The sequence below is a fragment of the Acomys russatus genome, chromosome 24, assembly GCF_903995435.1.
Source record: "Acomys russatus chromosome 24, mAcoRus1.1, whole genome shotgun sequence".
Taxonomy (NCBI): Eukaryota; Metazoa; Chordata; class Mammalia; order Rodentia; family Muridae; genus Acomys; species Acomys russatus.
This window is the reverse complement of record NC_067160.1, coordinates 33093350-33113082: the sequence shown is the minus strand read 5'-3', so window position 1 is coordinate 33113082 and position 19733 is coordinate 33093350. Positions and strand designations below refer to the sequence as shown.

The 19733-nt window shown below is 39.2% G+C and overlaps 1 protein-coding gene across 1 annotated transcript in view; it reads left to right on the top strand.

Moving 5' to 3' along the window:
• Rif1 (replication timing regulatory factor 1) overlaps nt 1-19733 on the top strand; it is a 59399-nt gene that overhangs the window by 28530 nt on the left and 11136 nt on the right. Inside the window, exons 21-30 of the mRNA XM_051167133.1 lie at nt 4705-4804; nt 8020-8284; nt 10385-10427; nt 11635-11837; nt 13403-13502; nt 14009-14128; nt 15008-15159; nt 15558-15641; nt 15720-15771; nt 16279-19407. Coding sequence (XP_051023090.1) covers nt 4705-4804; nt 8020-8284; nt 10385-10427; nt 11635-11837; nt 13403-13502; nt 14009-14128; nt 15008-15159; nt 15558-15641; nt 15720-15771; nt 16279-19407 — 4248 coding nt within the window. The remainder of the gene's footprint in view (nt 1-4704; nt 4805-8019; nt 8285-10384; nt 10428-11634; nt 11838-13402; nt 13503-14008; nt 14129-15007; nt 15160-15557; nt 15642-15719; nt 15772-16278; nt 19408-19733) is intronic.

Below are 19733 nucleotides of genomic sequence, written 5' to 3'. Positions count from 1 at the left end.
AGTGCTGGGATTAAAGGTGTGCGCCACCACCATGAACTTTTGACTGAGATTTTGTACCAGGCATGAAATTTTCTCCTTGTAAAGGAGAAACTCAAATCCAATCAACCAGAAAGCAGTTTTTGTAATGGCAAAAGTGTGTTCTTTCTATCCCATTGCTGGGATTAAAGGCATGCTCTACCCCACAGCTACCCTTTGTCAATCTTGCTTATCTTTTCAAAGGAACAACTCTTCCCTTTGTTGATTCTTCGTAGTGTTATTTGTTGCCTGGTTTTGTTTATCTCATCCTATCAACTGTTTTGGGGTTTGGCTTGTTCCTTGTTTACCTAGGTCTTTTGATTTATCTCTAGATTACTGATATGATCACATATTTTTGCTTTATTTAATCCTACAAACTTTCCTCAGGATTGTCTTTTTCTGGTTTTTCGAGACAATGATCTCTCTCTGTGTAGCCTTGGTTGCTCTGCACCACACATTGGACCCTTGAACTCACAGCGCTTTGCCTGCTTGTGCCTCCCAAGTGCTGAGATTAAAAGGCATGCCCTACCTCACCTGGCAGGATTGTCTTTCATGTTCCCATAGATTTGATATGTTCTGTTTTAATTTTCCTTCAATTCTAGGAATTTTCAAAATTTTAGTTCCTAATTGCTTCAGTGATTGCATTAGCATTTGTTAGTGTGTTGAGTCTCTATGAGGCTTTTTAAAAATGATTATCCTTGCTATTGATACTAGCTTTAGAATTCAGAATGTTATTTCAATTTTCTTACCTGTTGAGGCTTGCTTTGTAACCTAATTAATTGGTGGTCAGTTTTGGAGGAAGTTTCATGGACTCTGTTGAGAAGCCTGTGTATATTGAACCCATTTGGTGTGTGGAGTCATTAAACTTTAATATTAATGTTCAGTTTTTGTCTAGATGTTTCTGTCTATTGCTGAAAGTGTTGTATTGAAGCCACCCATTATCACTTTGTGGTTTTATAGCTAGTAGTCTTGGTGTACCAATGTGTATATGTTTAGGTTTGTAATACTCCTCTTGGTGTATTGTGTGAAGTGACCTTATCTTGAGTCACTTTGGCTTGAAGTCTATTTTGTCAGAACTTGAATATACTTGTTTCCTAGATGCGTTTGTTCGGAATACCTTTTTCTAGCCTTTGACCTTAAAGTGGTGTCTGTGATGGTGAAACACCTTTTTTGGAGGCAGTAGAGATGGGTCTTGTTTATTTTTGTTTGTTTTTTTTAACAATGTGCTACTCAGTTTCTTTTTTCTTTCTGTTGAAAATAAGGTGAATGGTTGTTCTGCCTGCATGTATGTCTACACTGTGTGCATGAGCTGCCTACAGGGGAGCTGGAGTTGGAGCTCCAGACTGACTGTTGTGACCATCTGTGGGTGTTGAAGGGCTGGGAGTGTTCTTAATTGCTGGGCCACCTCTCTAGCCCTAGTCTTAGTCATTTTATTGAACAATTGAGACTCTGATGTTCAAAGATACTGATTCGTGTTAATTGCTGCCTTTTTTTTGTTTTGTTTTGTTTTTTTTGTTTTATGTGTGTGGCATTTTCTACCTAATTATTTGATTCCATGTGTTTATTCCCTGAGACCCGTTGATTGTGTTCATTCTTTTCCTGACTGAAGTATTTCCCTTGTTAGAACTCTGGTCAAAACTTCCTTTATTCTGTGTTTATTGTGAAATGGTTTTCTCCTTATTTGTGTGTGTGTGTGGGATGGGAGCAGGGCAGTCTGTAGACCAGGCTGGCCTTGAACACACAGAAATCCTTCTGTCTCTAGACTGTTAGGATTAAAGGTGGTATCACCATGTCCAGCCTTTTTATTTTTTGGTTCTCTTTGGAGTTCTGTAGGCTTTTACGTGATGGGCATCTTTTTCTGTAGGTGTAGAAAAATATCTTCTATAATTTATTGAAAATATATTCCGTGCCTTTCATAAAGTAGCCTTTTGTGGCCATAATACAAAAGTTAGATGTTTTCATGATGTCCCAAAGCACTTCCTTTAGTGGATTTTGTTAACGTCTCTACCATGTCAGCCCTTAGTCCATATCATTTATTCTATTAGTAAGGCTTTTCCACTGAGTTTTATTTTTTATGTTCTTGTTTTGTTTTTTGTTTTTTGTTTTTTGTTTTTTTTTTTTTTTGAGATAGGGTTTCCCTGTGTAGTCTTGTCCTGGTCCTGGACTCACTTTGTCGACCAGGCTGGCCTCGAACTCACACCGATCCATCTGCCTCTGTCTCCCAAGTGCTAGGATTAAAAGGTTGCTCCACCATTCCTGGCTCCACTGAGATTTTTGTTGGCTCACAACTTTACATTTCCACCTTCATTCCAGTTGGTCTTTTCTTTAGTATTTTGCATCTTTGCATTGAATTCTGTTTTCATGTCTTTTTTTGTTTGTTTGTTTGTTTTCATGTCTTTTATTGATATCCTAATTTCATTCATCTCTGGTTTTTCAGTATTAAGGATATAGCCATTGTTGTAAACCTTTTGGAAGCCCTTTCAGGTTTTCAGTTGGATCCATTATAAAGGGATTTATTTTTAGAGAGAATATGCTATCATGAATTCTTGCCTGTTTGTTTCTGTGCTGGGACTTAGCTTCTGTAGTTGGTTGGATGGAAGTATAGGTGTGGGGCTGAGGATCTGAGAGCTGGAGGATCAGGTTCTGGAGATCCCTTGTTTGTCACTGTTGGAAACTTGGGCACTACAGAAGTTTGAACTTCTGGTTTTTCTCCCTCCATCTCCTGAGTGCTGTGGTTACAGATTTTCTCTACCAAAGCTGGTTTATTTGGTCAGGCTTCGTGATGCTATTTAGGGATTCTACCAACTAACCTCAGTTATTTCCCCTTATTTAAAAATTTATGTTAATACTCAGGGCAGACAGCATGGGAGCCTGTGTTCTAACACTTGTAGAGGTCAGAGAATAATTTTGAGGAGTTGGTTTTTTCCTTCTACAATAGGTTCTGGGGTTGCTGTCAGGTTTGTGTTGTAATTATTTTTGTCTCCTGAGCCATCTTGACCCTTGGTGAGTGGGTGTGAGGATATATATGTATGTGGGGTGGGATATCTGCGTCTGTGTGAGAGATACCCAGTGCATGTAGAGGCCAGAGTAGGACGTTGGCCATCCTAGTCTATAATTTTACCTTTTACTGAATTTTGAGTTAGATTGTTAGCCCACAAGCCAAAGCTATCTAACTGAAGTATTGACCTTGGATCAGTTCTCTCCTTACACCACATGGGTCCTAAGGTTGATCTTCGATTATTAGGCTTGGTGGGTAGTCCCCTCTCTAGTCTTAGATTTCTGAACCTGGTAATGGAGACATCTATTAAGCCAGTGTTTGTTTGGTGAATCCTTAGCCTCATAGCCTGGACAAACATTCAGATAAGATGGCTGATATTCTTGATTCCTAGACTCCTGGGTTGACCCTGGTATCAATTCCCACTGTGGAATCCTGTCTCCTGTGGGATATAAGAGGTACTTTGATTCCATGAGAGCCTTGTGAATGTCGATGGTGTATTATGTTTCATCTTGCTGGTGGAGACTGCCTCTTTCTTCTCTACTCTTAGCTGTAGAGGTTGTGGGAGGGGAAAGCCATATTACCTTTTCTGTTCTCTTATTTTCTTTCATTTATTTATTTGTTTATTTTGTGTTTTTTGAAATCGGGTTTCTTTGTGTAGCCTTGACTGTCGTAGACCCACTTTGTAGACCAGGCGGGCCTCGAACTCAGTTATCCACCTGCTTCTGCTTCCCAAGTGCTGGGATTAAAGGTGTGCGCCACCACTGCCCTGCTACCTTTTCTTGTTCTTTTATACCAGCCTCCTTAGCCTATATTTCTAATTTCTATTTTAGTTTCTTCTAGGCTGAGGAGAAGGAAGAAAAGGAAGCTTTTTTAGCAGCTGCTTCACTGTGTTTGTGTTCACATGGTTTTATAATTTCAGTGCTTGTAATCCCAGCACTTGGAGAGACAGAGGCAGGCAGATCTCTGAGTTCAAGGCCAGCCTTGTCTACAAAGTGAGTCCAGGAGAAACCCTGTCTCAAAAAACAAAAAGAAAAATTGGATGTATGTACCCATTGGCCCTGGGTAGATTTAAAAAAAAAAACTGTTTATTTCAGTTAAAATAAAATGTGCATGCATATATGTGTTGAGTGCCCACAGAGTGCAGAAGTGGCTGTAAGACCCCCTGGAGCTGCCTAATGTTGTGGAACATACTTTCAACGTCAGCAAACACTCCCACAGCTGAGGTGTCACTCTAGTTTGGAGGATGAATTTTTATGTAGAGCTATGGCAAAGACCTTGCATAGATTCCAGTCAGTCAATAGAATTTATTGGTTGAAACAGCTTTTTTGATAATATAAATATTAATACTTTCCCCTTAGGGTTGAGAAGCACAGTATTTGCTATTGAGCACCTCACTGGGAAGTACTTAATGACCATGTGTTTTAGCATAAACAGTAAAAAATTTTGTGTGTGTTGACTCTTTTTTTGTTTTTTGTTTTTGTTTTTTTGAGACAGGGTTTTTCTGTGTAGCCTTGGCCATCCTGGACTCACTTTGTAGACCAGGCTGGCCTCGAACTCACAGCGATCCGCCTGCTTCTGCCTCCCGAGTGCTGGGATTAAAGGTGTGCGCCACCACGCCCGGCTGTGTGTTGACTCTTGAGTCCTGTTCTGCAGTAAAAATTTCTGATTATCGTACTTAATTTTTTCCCTAGGATTTGCTATTCTTGGACAGGATCTGTCATATTATTGTTGTAATGGTTGATTGTGTTGACTTTTCACCATATAATAGTAAATACCAGCCCAAAATCAAATGTAAGTATTCTCTTTACCTTTATTGGCTTACACAGTATTTTATAGCATTTCAGGGAAAATTCTTACAGCTGCCTTTTCTTAGTTCTCTTTACAAACATATCAGATTATTTGCTAATATCAATAAAGCAAAGTTTCAACTAGAGAAATATTGTTAGAATTGTCTACACATCTTTTGTTTAGATTCTCCAATAACAATCATGGACTGGGGCACACCTAAATTCTGACTATTGGCTTGGAGGATCACCTCCAGTCCAGGGCCCAGCTGGGTAACATAGTGAGTACCAGTTCTGCCTTGGCTACATAACATGACCTTGTCTCGAAGGAGCAAAATCCCAAATTTGTATTATTACTGTTGCCAATCTATAAATTTGTGTCGTGCCCCCCCCCCCCCCCCCCCCCCCCCCCCCCCGTTTGAAAGCATGGTATAGACAAGTGAAGAGCCTGAACAGCCTGGAATAGTTCCCCATTCTCTTCACAGATCCAGCATGTCTCCAGCATTTAGCGTTTGTGCATTTGAGCTTGATGTAGTCCCTCAAGCCTGTTCTCGGTTTCAGTATTTTTGTTTTCAAAAAGAAATACCCCAGGACTAATGTAGTGCTGCTTTTAATTCATACCTTATTCATTCATAATGTTAGAATATACTGTTGGTGGGTTTGTGTCTTCTATTGTAAAGTTAGTTATTAAGTAATAAATGCTGTATTGGCGTTGTTTGTTTGTGGCAGAGGCAAATAACCCAGGCTGGCCTATAACTTGCCACAAGGAGGAACTCGTTTAATACTTACTTAATGTGAGACAGGGTCTCTACTCTAGGTTGGTTTCTAACTCTCAGTATAACCAAGAATGTCCTAGACTTCTGATCTTCCAGCCTCTACCCACTGGTTGCTGGGATTACAGGGATGGTAGGTTTATTGTAGCCTTTTGTGCCTGGCAGCCAAGCAGTGCACCAGCTGAGCTAGTTCTTAGCCCCAAACACTTTGTTCTCTACAAAACTGAATCATGACTTGATCATCATTTGTTAATGCATCTTCCTAAATCACTGTGATATTTTAGTTGTTTGTTTGAAGATAGGATCTCACTTTGTAGCCTAGGCTAGCTTGGAACTTTATAGCTTTATGACATTTCAGAATTTGTTGGTGGTCCTTCTGAGAGTATAGTCATGAGCTAACATGTACCCCACTCACCATGACCATACTTTATGTTTGGTTACATTAAATTAATTAGCTTATATCAAGCATTGATTTCTTACCAATTACATCATAAAATTCCTTTTTGGGGGGGGGGGAGGACAGGGCTTCTCTGTGTAGCCTTGGCTGTCCTAGACTCGCTTTGTAGACCAGGCTGGCCTCTAACTAACTCCCAAAGCTCCATCTGCCTCTGTCTCCCTGAGTGCAGGGATTACAGGCCTTTGCCAAAGCACCCGGCTATAAAGTTTCTGTTTAAGTTGTCATTCTCATAAAATGTATCTAATAATTATTGAATAGAGTTATAGTTTGAATACTAGAGGTGTAGGTGATATGTTCATAGATTTTGTTTCTTTTGCCTATAATTGCTGCTGCTTTTGTGTGTTATTTGTAGTGTATGCAATGTGTGGAGGTAACGAACGGTCCATCCATGTCCAGTGTCTTCCTCTTTCACAGCTGTTTTCAACCTGTGGGTTATGGTGCTTTGACAAATCTGTCTCTAAAAATATTTACATTACTTTTCATAACAGAAAAGTTACAGCTGTGAAGTAGTAACTAAAGATAAATGTATGGCTAGGGATCACCACAGCGTGAGCTGTATTGCAGGGGCACAGCGTTTAGAAGGTTGAGGAAGCAGTTCACTAAACCTTGACTTCACTGCTTGGCTAGACTAGCTGCCCAGCAAATTCCCCCACTCATAGTCTTGGTTCCTCCTCCCACTCTTTTGTCTCCTCTTTTGTAGATGCTGGGCATATAAGCTTCATGCTTGCATAGTAAGCACTGAGCCATTTGTCTTTTTTGAATTCTTTTTTTTTTTTTCTCTTGTACTGGGGCCTTGAACCCATAGCCTTTTTTTGTTAGGAAAGCACTTCATAGTAGAATGACATCTTAAAATATTGTGACAAATTCCCACTATTTATTTGTGAATTTTGCATAATATTCAGCCTCATACTTTTTCTACAGGCTGGACTTATTCTTTTTATCTGAGACTGGGATGTAAAAACCCAGAGCAGTTCATTGCTACTTCTCTGACCTCTTACTGAGGAAAGCTGGGGCATGGATGTGTATGTGATTGGTGTTACTTGTTTTTATGGCCAAGCTGCTTTTGCATTTGTACCCACCCAATTTTAAATGAGAACCTTGTTGCCATTTATATATGTAAAACATTGGCCAGACCTTTTTTTTGTATGTGTGACGGTTTGCTGGCATCCCTTGTCGCCTTGGCCATGTCCGGACACCTCAAGCTTGCTATTTTTTTTATGAGAATTCCTCATTAACATTTTAAATGTATATTTATGTTGAAGAAACTGTTCCTAGGGGTGATTGACATGTTTCAGTTTCATCCTTGGTTTCAGTTTACCATGAGGGTGGTAAGATATGCGTTAGACTTTTCCTTTCCTTTAAATCTGAGCTCTCCTAAGACTTGGTTGTTTTACAGAAACAGGTAATTTTGGATTAAGAATGACTTTTAGGGTAAGAGAAATGTGCATTTTTGTCTTGTACCTGAAATCTAGAGAGAAGTGACCTAAGGGGGGACTGTGAAGGAACGTGTGTACTCTTAAGAGATATCATTCCAATCTAGAAAATTATTAGGATTTCTTTTCATTATTTCTAGGGATCAGTGAACTGTGTGTTAGGCAGGAATATTAATTCTTAGTGAAGACATTTATTTTGAAAACTCAAAAATATTTAGCTTTGTTACTTCAGTCATTTGATTTAGTAATTATAAACTAGTGTTAAAATTGTGAGGAATAGAAGAAATTGAGACATAATTAGAAAAAAACATTAAAAATTCTTAAAATTGAGATCTGCCAGCTCTTCCATTGAATTTGGTTTTTATTTCTGAAGATACTGTAGTGGTATTTATTCATTAACGTATTGTTTAAAAGTTTATCTGAAGTTTCAGTTAACAGCATATATATATATTATATATATATATATTCGGTGTATTCAGCATTTAAATGCAAAATATAAAGGTGATAGTGAAATGTATTAAAAGTACTTGGCTTTTTAATCAATCCAATTATGTCTTAGCACCACAGAGATCTTCAGATTGGTCCAGAAAGAAGAAGGAGCCCCTAGGGAAATTGGCTTCTTTATTTAAGCTAATTGTGAGAGTGATCAATTCTTTCCACACTCTAAGCCTCAAGGAGACATACTCTGATACACTGCTTGCTATTGGCAACTCTATCGTCAGCATGCTTTCCAGTATATTTGGACATATTTCCTTGCCTTCTATGATCCGAGAAATATTTGCAACTTTTACAAGACCTCTGGCTTTACTGTACGAAAACTCAAAGTAAGTATTTCCAGCTTAATTATGTTGAATTAAGTATATATGATTTTTGTGTTTTGCATGTGTATATGTGTATAAGTTATTCACATACATGTATAGGTCACAGACTTGTCTTTTTATTACTTTTTAACCTTGCTTTTTAAGACAGGACTTTTCACTACTTGGAAGTCACCAATTCCAGCTTTAAGCTTTAGGAAGCACCTTTTCCTTTTCAGTGCTGGGATTGCAAGCCTGCGTCTGGCTGTTTTGTTTTGTTTTTTAATTTATTTATATTATGTATTTTATATCTTCATGAATACTAGAAGAAGGCATCAGATCCCAATACAGATGGTTGTGAGCCACCATGTGGCTGCTGTGAATTGAACTTGGGACCTCTGGGAGGGCATCTAGTGCTCTTAAAGGCTGAGCCATCTCTCCAGCCCCCATGTCTGGCTTTGTATGTGAGTGCTGTGACAATCACTTAGCCGAGCGCTCAACAATAACTTTTTTCCTGTCTGCTTTGTTGTACTGTAGAATATATCTACCTCTATATCTATATATATTTTAAAATGTAGAAGTTTGAGATAAGGCTTAGAGCTATTTCATTTGAATTCCCCCTTGCACTTTTCAGTTTTGCATTTTTGTAACTGTTTATGTAAAGAAACATGCTTATTAAAGATATACTTACTTCACATGATACTATGCAATTGAATATACTCTATGCAATTACATACATGTAAATCTCATTATGTAAATTCAAATTTTACCCCAGTTTCTGACCAGTTGGTTCTATATCCAGCCTTTTCCATTTAAACACATTTAAGCATTATTTATCCATGTATCATTGTTTTATTGACCTTTATGTCTGTTGAACAAGGCTCTTTTTTGGTTTTTGAGACAAGGTTTCTCTACATAACTGATTGTTGTGGAACTTGCTCTGTGGAGCAGGCTGGCCTGTAACTGGCAGAGATCCATCTACCTCTGCCTCCTGAGTGCTGAGATTAAAGGCCCAACAATGTTTTTTAAAAAATACTTGCTCATTTGGCTTTTTTGGTATGTGTGTGAGTGTTCTGTATGTACATTGTGCATCCCTGATGCCGACAGAGGCCAGAGAAGGCGTTGAGTTCCTCAGAACTGGAGGTAGAGATGGCTGTGAGCCGCCCTGTTAATTGCTGGGAATAGAACACAGCTCCTGTAAGAGCAGCAAGGGCTTTTCCTTTGCTTGAACTATCTTTAGTCCCTGAGTAAGATTCTTTAAATGAAAGTTTGGTTTGAAAGAGTATGCATTTTAAGTTATTTATTAGTTTATACTTACTTGTATGTTATCTGTTTATTGTGTGAGTCTGTGCTTATGCCACACGTGGAACTCAGAGGACAACTAGACATTGATTCCTCCTTTCACCATATGGGTCCCAGGGATCAAGTTAAGATTGGCAGCATGTGCCCTTACCAGATGAGCCATCTTTCTGGCTGCTACATTTAAAGTTTCAAATACCTTTCAGAGTTGGAATTAATGTATATGACCTTTTACCTTGAATGAAAGGAAATAGGTAGAACTCTACACCTGGGTGGCGACTGGGGAGAAGCTCAATATTGATGAAGTCATTATTTTACTTACTTAAAATGTACAGGGAGAAGCCATAGTGATGACTGAGCAGTTCAGAGTATTTGCTGCTCTTCTGGAGGATAGGAGTTCAGCTCCCAGCATAGGGAGGTCTGGTGAAATAGTGTAGTAAATTACTAGGGCCTGGATTCCACTCCTAGCCCTGCACAAGGAGAGAGGGAGAGAAAGAGAGATATCTTTTCTTTTTCTATTTTCTTTTCCTTTCCCCGAGACAGGGTTTCTCTGTGTATCCTTGACTGTCCTGGGCCCACTTTGTTGACCAGGCTGGGCTCAAACAAAGATCCACCCGCCTCTGCCTCCCAAGTGCTGGGATTAAAGGCGTGTGCCACCATCACCTGGCAAGAGAAATATCTTTTCTTAGTTCTGGGATATTTTATATTACTGTGTGACTTTCTTCTTATTTTGTGACTGTTGCTTCACTTTGAGACTTAGTTTAATAAGTTGTGTGGTTATGGCATCTGAAAATATAAGTAGTTAACTATCTTAATCTTTCTTCCCAGGCTTGATGAGGTTCCTAGAGTGTATAGTAATCTGAACAACAAGGTAAGTGGAGTGGACAGTGTCCATAAAATAGGTTTTGGCAGCGGCGGCAGGGTATGGTTTAGGCAGTATCTTTTCGTTTGTTTGTTTGTTTTTTTTTTTTGTTTTTGTTTTTTTTTTTTTTTTGTTTTTTTTTTTTTTTTTTGAGACAGGGCTTCTCTGTGTAGCCCTGGCTGTCCTGGACTTGCCTTTTAGATCAGGCTAGCCTCGAACTTGCATCAATTTGCCTGCCTCTGCTTTCTGAGTGCTGAGATTAAAAGCTTGTGCCACCACGCCTGGCTAGGCAGTATCTTTCTTAAGCAATTGTTTTTTTGTTTTGTTTTGTTTTTTGTTTTGAAGTGTTTGTTACTATTTTACACTTACACATTTGCTGTGTGTTTAGTGCATGCACGGTGTCAGCAGAGGTCGGAGGACATGTGCAGGAGTTAGTTCTCTCCCCCATGTAGCTCTCCAGAACTGAAACATGCCATCAGCCTTAGTGGCAAGTGTCTTCACTCTTTGCCATCTTCATTTTTTTTTTTCCTTTAAATGTTTGTGCATGTGTGTCTAGTTCTGTATCAGCCTATGCCACCATCAAGGTCAGAAGGTATCAGCTAGATAGAGTCACAGGCAGTCTGGGTGCTGGGAACTGAACTTAGGCCTGGAAATACAGCAAGCATTCTTATGTACTAAACCCTACCCAGTCACATTGCTTCTCTTTTTAGTGGACCTAATGTGTGGATACATTCTTACATAGTTGGGTTTTTTCTTCTCCCTTTTTATGTGAAAATTGTAGGCTATAATATCCTATTGATAACTGTAAATAAGAATTACTGAAGCCGGGCGTGGTGGCGCACGCCTTTAATCCCAGCACTCGGGAGGCAGAGGGAGGCGGATCGCTGTGAGTTCGAGGCCAGCCTGGTCTACAAAGTGAGTCCAGGATGGCCAAGGCTACACAGAGAAACCCTGTCTCGAAAAACAAAAAAAAAAAAAAAAAAAGAATTACTGTTATAATAAATAAACCATCTTTTCTCTTAACAAGAAATAACTGCAAATCAAGTTACAGTACTAGTAATTACAGTAACCTTACCTGCTTGTTAGATAAAGTGGAGTGCATATTTATGATGGCCATGGCATTGCTAAAAGATGGTCCAGATTTTAAGAATGTAAATAGTAAGTTCTATAAGTTTGTGCTTAGTATACTTTCTGTTTCCCCCATTCTTTTTCCTAGTTAGAAAAACTATTAGGTGAAGTCGTTGCCTGTCTACAGTTGAACTACCGTGGAGCTTATGACAGTGAACTTCTTGGACAAATTTCTCCACTCCTGTGCATAGTATTTCTTCACAAGAATAAACAGATTCGGAAGCAAGGTGCTCTGTTGTGGAATGCTACGTTTGCTCAAGCGACAGCTCTGGTTTATCCCGAAGAATTAAAGTATGTTAGCATTACAGCTTCCTGCACCTGCTTGCTCTATTGTGATTATGTAAACCTATTGTTGAGCACTAACAAACTGCGCAGAGAATTTCTTACTGTATAGTCAGAGTATGTATGCGGTAGCTATTAAACTTGTATTGACTTCTGTTAGACGTATTGACTTGAGGAAACACTATATTGAATAGAAAATCCTTAAATAAACAAAGAGAGAAGATCATTAATAAAGCCAGGCGTGGTTAGTAATATTTAACTTTCGCTTTTGTTTTTGTTTGAGACAAGATCTCTCTGCATAAAACCCTGGCTGTCTGGGGCTGGCCACAAGCTCAAAAGAGATTTATTTTTTAATGCCTCCTGAGTGCTGAGATTAATGGCATGTGCCATTTATAGTCCAGCATAGTTTACCTGAGGTGAAAAAAACATGAGTGTTACTCCTTTTGTTTGTTTTCTGGCTTTGAACTCCCAGAGGCCTACCTGCCTCTGCCTCCTTGTGCTTTGATGAAAGGTGTGCGTCACCACGCCCAGCGGGCGCTCCTCCTCTGTGTGGTCTGTACCACCTGCACATCTGGTCCTTGTTTGGCCAGAGGAGGCGCTGAATCTCTCTTGACCAGGAGCTGTGAGCTGCCATTTCCCCTAGAAGGGCAGCCACCGCTAACACTTGAAAATCTTTGTGAATCTTTTTCTTATTTTAAAACATATTTCATGAGTATTATACCTGCATGTATATCTATATACCATGTCTACCCCTGGTGCTTGAGAAGGCTAGAGAGGGCATTGGATACCTTGGAACTGAAGGTACGGAACCTTGTGAACTAGAGTGTGAGTGAACCTGGATTTTCTGGTTCTTTTGGTTTTCCGAGACAGAGTCTCTGTGTAGCCTTGGCTGTTCTGGACTCGGCTTTGAAGGCCAGGCTGGCCTCAAACTCACAGCAATCCGCCTGCCTTTGCCTTCCAAGTGCTAGGATTAAAGGCGTGCGCCACCACGCCTGGCCGGTTTTCTGGTTCTTAAGCCCTAAGCTATCTCTTCACCGTCTCATGAGTTTTTGTCTTTCTTCCTTTTCTTTTAATAGGTTTTGGGTTTATTGTTTATTTTGAGACAAGGTTCTATACTTCTATGTAGCATAGCTTAGCGCTGAACACATGGTAATCTCTCTGGGCTTCCAGAGTGTTGGAAGTGCCTTGTTTGAAAGTTAAGGACGTTTGGGAACGCCTCAAAGTATAGAGGAAAATCCAAATATTTTGTGGTTTCTCCAGTGTTTTATATCTATGTAAGTAAGAAACATAGGCAAGACAGATAGAATTTGCTACATAAGAATTAAAAATAGAACTGGGGCAATAGCTCAGTTGGTAGAGTGTTTCCTTAGCATACATGAACCCCTAGGCATTATTGCTGTCACAGCATAAACTAGATGTGATGGCCACAGAAGTTCAAGGTCATGGAGCTAAATCACAAGTTTTAGGCCAGCCTGCGATTTATGAGAACCTGTTGCATAATTAAAGCAAAATTGTTAGCATTACTAATGCACTTTGCTCAAGAAGTATATGTATCTGTATGTGCTTTTTTAAAGACCGATTTTAAGACAAGCCAAACAAAACATTTTGCTACTGTTGCCTGGTTTGGAACATGTTGAAATGATGGATGAATCCACTGGACCATATTCAGATGCTGTAAGTTATTTTTTAACTTAAATTTGAGTAGTTTGATAAAAGTAAGTAGCAATAATCAGAACTTGAAGAGGAACAGATGAAGTGAGGCCTTTTTTAGAAAAGAAGCTTTCCAGGCTGGCATGGTGGCACACACCTGTAATCTCAGCACTTGAGAGGCAGAGGCAAATAAATGATCTCAGAGTTCAAGACCAGCCTGGTCTACAAAGTGAGTTCAGGACAGCCGAGTGTACACAGGAAACCCTGTCTCGAAAAGAAAAGAAAGAAAAAAGAAAATGAGCTTTTCCATTCAGGAACAGGTGTGTACTTGTGTTCAGAATCTGAAGGAAAAAAAACCATAGTGGTGTACTTGGAGTGTGTGTGTGTGTGTGTTAGCTATACAAGCAGGCACTATCTGCACAGTGGTTTTCTTTGTTTTCAATTTACATCATTAGACTGATTTTGATAATCTGAACAGGAGAAGCAAAATAGTAGACATGTACATAATGAGTTTATTTTTGTATTAATAGACAGAAAATTCACAATTAAATGTCAAGATAAGTGGCATGGAAAGAAAATCAAGTGGAAAAAGAGATTCTATTTTGGCACATACAAAGGATAAAAGAGAAAATGTGAAACTGCTGGCAAAAGTATGTTTTCGAAAGTATATTTACTGGAATTTTGACTAATACTAGCTAGCTTAAGGATACAAAATTCTTAATTGGAATAAAGGTCATGAAAGCACAAATCAATTTTGGGAATCTGGTGGGGTGAATTAAAGGTGGATGTTACAGTACACATAGATTTAAGCCTAGAGTGATTCCTCCTTAGTAATGGCAAATCTAGGATGTTTGCCGTCTCTAATCTCATTATCAGATATAGTTACTCTGAGCAGCTTTCCTGAGAAGAGATGAAAGGATAAATGAAGAACATAGTATAGTGCATGATAATAATTTAGATCCTTGGTTAGAATTGAGTTGTCACAATAGCATAATAATTTTAAGTAGACATGTGCTACCTGGGTAAAACACGTATCTCTAACTCTGTAGACTTGTTTTTTCAGAGGCTTGCTGCTGTTTATCTAGGACATGCCATTTCCTATTATGAATATTGTATTAGTTTTTTCAAAAACATGCTTGCAGTCATATCAATTGTTAGGCTAAGATGGTATTGTTAATCCAGCCTGCATTGCATAAAGGGTACTTGTCAGCCAGTGTGCTGGCGCACGCCTTTAATCCCAGCACTCGGGAGGCAGAGGCAGGCAGATTGCCGTGAGTTCGAGGCCAGCCTGGTTTACAAAGTGAGTCTAGGACAGCCAAGGCTACACAGAGAAACCTGTCTGGGGGGGGGGCGGGGGAGGACCCAAACCGAAACAAAAAAGAGACCTTGTCTTCAAATGAGAAGGCAGGTGGGGTGGGTTATAGATTTATACTTTGTAATCACTATTGAAAAGCAACGACAGAGGGTTTGAAAACATGAAAGAATTAGGAAAAAATTTGGAAACTTACTTATTTTTTAACATCCTACAGGTGAAACTAGAATCTCCATCTCCGAAAATAAAGAGTGGCAAGCTTTTGGAAGAGGAAAAGTCTACTGACTTCGTGTTCATACCCCCAGAAGGAAAAGAGACAAAGGCAAGAATCCTGACTGAGCATCAGAAAGAAGTACTCAAGACGAAACGGTTTGTGGGTTTTCATCTTGAGCTCTGTGCAGCGCTGTGAGAACTAAGATAATGTGCACACATTTTGTTTGTTTTTTGTGCCCTAGAGAGAGATCTTACGTAGGACATTGGTTATGGGAAGCAAGTGCTCTACCACTGGGCTGCTACAGTAGCCTGAGTATACTAAATTTTAACGGCAGATGGACTATTCAGATAGCATTCCATAATATTTTAATCTGCCCAGTGTTGCTAAGCTTTTTTTTACTGAGGTACATACATGTACATTGGAAGGAAATATCCTGTAAGCTTTTATGTGGTTCATTAAATATACTTCGACAGAATTAAAACTTTAACTTTTGGTGGTGGAATATATATCACCAGCATTTGGGAATTTAATATATAAGATTCTTTTTTTCTAGGTGTGATATTCCTGCCTTATATAATAATCTGGATGTTTCACAAGACACTTTATTTTCTTCTCAGTTTAGTCAAGAAGAATCGTTGTAAGTACAAAACTTTTATAACTAGTTTCCTAATTATAATTAAAAAAAACCCCTAATTTATACAATTATTTATCTTAGGGAAAGCCCCACTTTAACTGGAAAAGCAAAAGAAGATGCCAAGGTAATTAAGGTTTAAGCATGCTTGAAATTCAGGGTTTTTATTTTCATTCATTTATAATGAGATCTTGTGAATTACAAGGTTGTAAATTATATAGTTCTTTATTTCATTACTTAATATGTATGCCAATCTTCTAACTCTGAATTGTACACTTAACTGAATTGTATATAGTATTGATTTGAATGCATTGTAAGTGTTTAAATTGAGACTATTGTAGCCCAGGATGTCTTCAAGCTCCTATCAAGCTGTAGTTCCTGTTAGACACCTGATCTCCTGCCTCTGGCCTCCGAAGTTATGGCCTCAGGTGTGGCTATATTTGAACATGATAGTATAAAGCATGCTAACAGTTCTTTGCTGGTACTTTTGTAACATTTGCTATAATTTGGACGTTAATATCTTTTGAATTACCAGAGTTTGTACTTAAGTTTCTCAAGAAAAATCTTAAATTAACCACAGTGTTATATTTAAAAATTTCAAGAAAATACTGTCTTACTATTTAATGTGTGTGCTTTTGTGTAGGAAGAACAAGTGGAGAGTGGCATTTCCATACCTCACGATGCCAGGAAAAACTGTGGTATTGATAAACACTCTGGAAAGGCTTCTTTACCAAGTGACTGTGGTTCTGTTGCTGAAAGCAAGCCAGAAACATTGAGCACTGCTTTTGATGGTAGAAAAGACATGTTAATTTCACCAAAGTCAATGTCAGCTGAACGTTCATCTAGTACAGAAACATCACTAAACAGCAGTAGTTCAGCTTCTAATGCCACTGTTTGTGGAACTCCTCCACAGCCTACAAGTCGGAGACAAAGCTTTATTACTTTGGAGAAATTTGATGGTTCAGAAAACAGACCTTTTAGCCCATCTCCTTTGAATAACATGTCATCTACGGTTACAGTGAGAAATATCCAGGAAAACATAACTAAAACTGACTTGCCACCTAAAGCAAGGAAAAGAGAATGGACCCCCTCAAAATCTGATTCAGAAAAATTAGTGAATGGAGGTAAGAAAGCAGGACGGAGGTGGAGTAAAGCTGAACAGTCAGTTGATAAAAAGTGTAAACCTTCACTGAGTTCTGAACAGGAGGACCATTCATTAGAAAATAATCTTCCTGATTTGTTCAGTCAAACAGAATGTGTGTCAAAAAATCATGACCATCCTTCTGAAATTACCCCAAAGCATGAAGATAGAGATTCTAAACCAACAGTGGAAAGTGAATCATTGGAAGACTTAACTACAGAAGAGAAAAATGTAAGCATTAATACGGAATCTAAAGAAAATACACTACCAGTTGCTGCGGTAGCAGCAGCAACAGATCAAATAGTAAATGAAGACAGTCAAGCTATAGTAGCCCCAAATCTGAAAACACTCAGACGGTCTTCAAGGAGACGTTCAGAAACCATAGAGTCTTTCACTGATAGCCAAGATAAGGAAAATGGTCAACAAAAAAAGGAAAGATGGAAGGAAGAAGAAAAAACAGTTTCAAAGAATCTGTTGCATATAAAAGATGATAAGTTGCCCAAGCAAAAACTAACCGCTGAGCCACCTATACAGGAAAAATTAACTGAAAACAGAAATAGTTTTCATGAGAGAACTTTAGGGGAATCTAGTGCTAATGCTGAAACTAACCAAAACAAAAGAAAACCAGATCTTGAGAATGTTAGTTCTGAGGGAGGTGGTGCCCAGGACAATGTAGATAAGTCATCTGAGAAACCTTTAAGAGGACGGACACGTTATCAAACTAGAAGAGCATCCCAGGGTTTGATTTCCACTGTTGAAAACTCAGAATCTGATAGTTCTGAGGCAAAGGAAGAAGTTTCTAGAAAGAAGCGATCTGGGAAATGGAAAAATAAAAGCAGTGACAGCATTGACATTGAAGAACAAGAAAAAATCATCAAAGAGGAATGTATAAAAACTACAAATGAGACACATGATGGTCCTACAGCTCCTGGTGTTAATATAGATCCAGCAGCTCAGCTTTGTGGAAAAAGTGCAAATAATAGAGTAAACCCTCAGGATTCTACTGGGTCTTCAGATTCACCGCAGATTTTTGATAGATTGGTTACAGGTGAGGACAAAAGTAAGACTAGCAAATGTATAGATAGTTCATTTTCAAGTCCACCTGTGCCAGAATCAAATCTTAGGACTAGGAATGCCAATAAGAGATTACAAAAGCGAGATACCGATGGCAGTGTGGGAGAATGCTCAAAAACGGGGACAGCAGACATTTCTGTGCCTTCTGAAAAATGGGCCCAAGCAGTTGAATGCCAACACAAGAGGAGCAGGAGAGTCAGGAGATCCAAAAGCTGTGACTGCTGTGGGGAAAGACCACTGTCCCAGGAAAAGTCCTTTATTGGGATTAAGAGCACAGAGACAAAAAGGACAGATATGAAAGTGCCTGAGACTGCATCTGAGACCTGTGAAGCTAATGAGCACGCTGTAACAAAGCTGGTAGATGCACAGCCTGATTTGAGTCTTCAGGAAGCGAAAGACACTACTGGTGATTTAATTAAGTCTGAAACTGAATTGGAAGAAGATAATCACAATTCCCTTTCCTCTGAAACAGAGAATATGAAAGAAAAAACCGATGGTGCATGTAGTACTGAAGCGGTACCTGAGGGCCAGGAGCCATGCAGCGGAAAACACAGTGCTGCCGAGGACGCATGCTTAGGTGGTTCCAAGGATGTGTCACAGAACTGTCCTTTAGATGACAAAGTAGAAAGTCCAGAAGCTGTTATGAAAGGAGAGCTTGACAGCAATGACATAGGGAAGGGATGCAAAGCCATAGCCAGATCCAGTCCAGAGGGAGTTGAAACCATGGAATTAGGTGTAGAAAGCAACACATTTGGAGTTGTCATCCCTGGAGATCAAAGTACCCAAATGGATATTTCTGTAGATGTGCCAATAGATGAAGATAATAAAAATGATGAATTAGAAGCAGTCACAGCTGAAGTGAATGCTGAGGGAGCAGCTACTAAGGACTCTGATTCTGGTATGGATCTTTACGATAATGCCGCACCTGTTGTAAGCAAGACCGTTGAGACTGAGCGCCCAGCAGGCAGGGCACTAGAGGAGGAGAGCAATGAGTCTGATTCAGATGAACTCAACCAAGAAATGGAATGTTATAAAGCGGCATCAGTAGCTCAGGAGAAAACTGAAATTGACAATGCCAGGGAAAAGGATAGGGACATAATTGTTAGCACCACAAAATCTGAAGAAGCTCCAATCAGAAGACTAGATGTCAACATTGAGAGCTTTGTTAGTGACACTCTTGAAATGAGTTCTGAAGAAGGAACTGCTCATAAAATTGAAACAAACATTGAACTCAATAAATTGGGTGAAACAAAATGTGACAGCCAAACTGCATTGGGAAGTGATGCACTGCAGGAAGTTTGCCCCACTTCAGAGAAAGTGGAGGAATCACCACACTCTTTGATAGCTGAAGTAGCTTCTGTACTGGTAGCAGAAAGCAATAATGCATCTCCTGAAAAACTAAGAGAGCTGGATTCTTCATTTGGATCAGCAAATGAAAGTCCTAGTGGTATGCAGGCACGCTGTGTCTGGTCACCTTTGGCTTCTCCATCTACAAGCATTTTAAAGAGAGGACTAAAAAGATCCCAAGAAGATGAGGTCTCATCACCAGTTAACAAGGTAAGACGAGTGACATCGGCTGTAATGAATCTAATGTTTGGTTGCAACACGTGATCACTGGGTGAAACCTATAAAGGACAGGGTATTGGGGTCATGGCCACTCACTGGCTATTTCTTAGGGTGGTTGTGGAAAGAATGGGAAGCCCTTCATCACTTGTAGGTGTGCATGTGGATCTTTCTCTTCTGTGATACAACTTGTGGAACTAGATTTAAGAAGCATCACAGCACAGATTGCTGTTGACCAAAACAGTTCAACACCTAATACATGTTATTGGACATACTAGTATAAAAGTCATTCTAACACAGTTAAAGTAATTTGTAAATAC